We start from the raw sequence: 3131 nt of genomic DNA, 5'->3' as shown, positions 1-3131 counted from the left end.
TTTACCATCTCCAGAGACAACAAGCAGCAGCTGTATCTGCAGATGAGTCTGAAAACTGAAGATTCTGCTGTTTATTATTGTGCTCGAAAGCTACAGTTACTGAAACTGTTCAACAGCTGTACAAAATCCTACCTTCCTCACTGTTAGGCCAGTAATATTGTCAAGGTTATGTCGTAACCCTTCTCTTCTTAATTCCCTTTTTCATTAGATATATTAATAGAAATTTGATTCCTAAGCAAAATTGACATAACTTCAAGATTCTCAAAGATTGCCTTGTTTAAACTTCTTCTTCTTAATAGTGACCCTAACTGGTTGACCAATCCTGGACTCATCTAACCCTCCATTTAATCACAGACAGGAAAAGTCTGATCCTCACTGTCTAAAATTAAAATATTAAAATATAATTCCTATAGCTGGATGATTGTGATTTTTTTTTTTTTTTTTTTTTTTGTGGTACATGGACATTGACTATCTACTTCAAAACCCTTCAGATTTAATAGTCAACTCCACTTCCATTATATTGTTTCTCTAAGAAGGAACTAATGCAAAACTTGTATTATTCATTTTTGCCAACAATATTAATTTAAAAATAGCATAAAAAAAAGTAATTTATAGACTGTGCTACATTTGTAGACCATACCCAATGTGGTTACAATTTTTTTTAAAAATGTGTGAACAGCTGACACAGCCAGCCTCTCTGACTCTGCAGCCAGGTCACCGTCTGACCATCACCTTTCAGGTCTCTTATTCTATGAGCAGCAATTGGACTCACTGGATCAGACAGCCTGCAGTAAAAGGGCTGGAGTGGATTGGAACAGCATGCGATGGATGCACATCATAATACAAAGATTCCCTCAAAACCAAGTTCAGCATTTCCACAGACTCTTCCAGCAACACACTTACTTTAAGTGGACAAAATGTGCAGGTTGAAGACACAGCTGTGTATTACTGTGCCAGAGAGTCACAGTAACACAAAACATCAGCAGACCTGAACAAAAACTCTTCAGTGCCTCACTAATCCAACAATGGAGGAGCCTTGAAACAACTATAATATTGCTGTGCTTGTCTGAGCTCTCTCCAGGTACTTTGGCTTCCTGCCACAATCCAAATTAGGTACTCTATGGTGGCTGTATCTTTGTTTGCCATGTAATAGAGTCGGTATCTTACAGTTTTTCTCGATTGCTTAAACACTATAACCAGGCCTCTAAACTAAAATTTCAAAACCGTAACGCTATTGGTCAAAAAGCACACCCATTTCCCTGAACTATAAACACTATTCCCTGCTTTGACACATGACTCAAATTTGGTGAACTGTTACTGCAAAACTCTGCACACAAATCCCTACATTTTACAGTGCTTACACCATGTAGTCATTTAGAAAGCACTAGCATGCAATAATGTTAACTTAAGTCAGCATAGCTTGAGCTCAATTAGCACACAATTAACCAGGTGGAAACACTAGGAGTCAAAATTTAGCACACACCAATCAGAACCTGCGATGGATAGATAAAAGGGCCAAAGTCAGCTCATTCAGGTTTGAAACAATGGATCCAAAGAGATGCAAAGGAAGAGGACGTGGTGGAGAAAGAGGACGTGGTGAAGGAGGAGGACGTGGTGGAGGAAGAGGACATGGTGAAAGAGGAGGACGTGGTGAAGGAGGAGGACATGGTGGAGGAAGAGGACATGGTGAAAGAGGAGGACGTGGTGGAAGAGGAGGAGGAGGTGGTCTAGGACAACAGGAAGGTGGTGAAGGAGGAGGACGTGGTGGAGGAAGAGGACATGGTGAAAGAGGAGGACGTGGTGAAGGAGGAGGACGTGGTGGAGGAAGAGGACATGGTGAAAGAGGAGGACGTGGTGGAAGAGGAGGAGGAGGTGGTCTAGGACAACAGGAAGGTGGTGGAGGAGGAGGGAGAGGTGGAGGAGGAGGAGGACGTGGTGAAGGAGGTGGAGGTGGAGAACGACGGCGACAAGGAAGGGGAAGAGCAAGGGCACGAAGACAGTCAGTCTCGGATGAAATTCGAGCCACTTTAGTTGACCATGTCCTTGTCCATGGGATGACTATGAGGGAGGCTGGGCAACGAGTACAACCAAATTTGAGTCGCTTCACTGTTGCCTCCATCATCAGAACCTTCAGGGAGGAAAACAGGTAGGTGTACTTGCAGTAAGACTGCTTTGTACAGTAACTTGTAAGTTACTGAACTTATGTGTCTTGAGTTTCAGTATGTTTCCATTATTTTCCTGTAAAATGAATGTGTGACAGTTACAGTAATGAGTGCTTCTATTTTTGTAGGACACAGAGACGACCACCTGGTGGAGGCAGGTTAAGGCTTTTGTCGGAGGAGCAAGAGAGGGAACTTGTAAACATGGTAATTGCAAATAATGTAATCCGCCTGCGAGAGATTCAAAGGAGAGTGATTGAGGATGATCATCTTTTTCGAGGCATAAATGCCATCAGCCTCTCCACAATTGGCCGCATCCTCCGAAAGAATCAATTCCGGATGAAACAGGCATACCGAGTCCCTTTCGAACGAAACTCTGACAGAGTGAAGAACCAACGTGTGGAATATGTTCAGGTATGAGTTTTGATACTGTATAAAGTATTGTGTACCATCACAGCATGGCAGTTTATGCTGCCATTTCAGCACTCTTGAACTGTGGTTCAGGGTACCGATTGACTCTACTGTGTTATGTGTTTTGCAGAGAATCTTTGTGTCATGGTCCTGGGCCATGTGGGCCCAGTATTCTTAGTTCCTTGTATTTTTGTATTTCGTTCCTTATTTAGGCCATGTTTTCTGAGTTGCCCTGTTGTGTTGTTCCCTAAGTGTTTTCCCTTCATGGCTTTTACCCCCTGTGTGCCCCTCTGTGTATCTGTGAGCCCTCGTCTCTCCTTATGTTTTATTCCATGTTTCCCCAGCCCGTTATGTCTGTTTTCCCCGTGCTCTCTCTCCTCCTGTCTGAACCTCTGTGCCTGTACATGTCATGTTCAGTTCACCCCGCCCTGTCTCGTTATGATTATCAGTATCACCTGTGTTCCCCGTGTGTGCCCACTTTCCTCGTTTACCCTCTGTGTATTTCTGTCTGAGTCTCCCTCTGTTCGGCGTCGCGTTCTCCCTCATGCCGTGTGTGGTTCT

At 43.5% G+C, this 3131-nt stretch overlaps 1 protein-coding gene across 2 annotated transcripts; it reads left to right on the top strand.

The window, feature by feature from the left end:
• Window positions 1–1340: 1340 nt before the first annotated feature.
• LOC309704222 (uncharacterized protein) lies at window positions 1341–2703 on the top strand. 2 transcript variants are annotated; one of them, XM_082529270.1, is made up of 3 exons: window positions 1341–1818; window positions 1942–2146; window positions 2291–2703. In XM_082529270.1, exons 1-3 carry the CDS (start codon window positions 1545–1547, stop codon window positions 2577–2579), a joined length of 768 nt encoding a protein of 255 aa, XP_082385396.1. In that variant the 5' UTR covers window positions 1341–1544; the 3' UTR covers window positions 2580–2703. The 2 variants fall into 2 exon arrangements, with proteins under 2 accessions (XP_082385396.1, XP_082385395.1); XM_082529269.1 differs by having other exon boundaries at window positions 1341–2146.
• Window positions 2704–3131: the final 428 nt, after the last annotated feature.

Source organism: Aulonocara stuartgranti (genome assembly GCF_965226115.1).
Source record: "Aulonocara stuartgranti genome assembly, chromosome: 4".
Taxonomy (NCBI): domain Eukaryota; kingdom Metazoa; phylum Chordata; class Actinopteri; order Cichliformes; family Cichlidae; genus Aulonocara; species Aulonocara stuartgranti.
The sequence above is the reverse complement of the archived record's forward strand: the minus strand, read 5'-3'. Positions and strand labels throughout refer to the sequence as shown.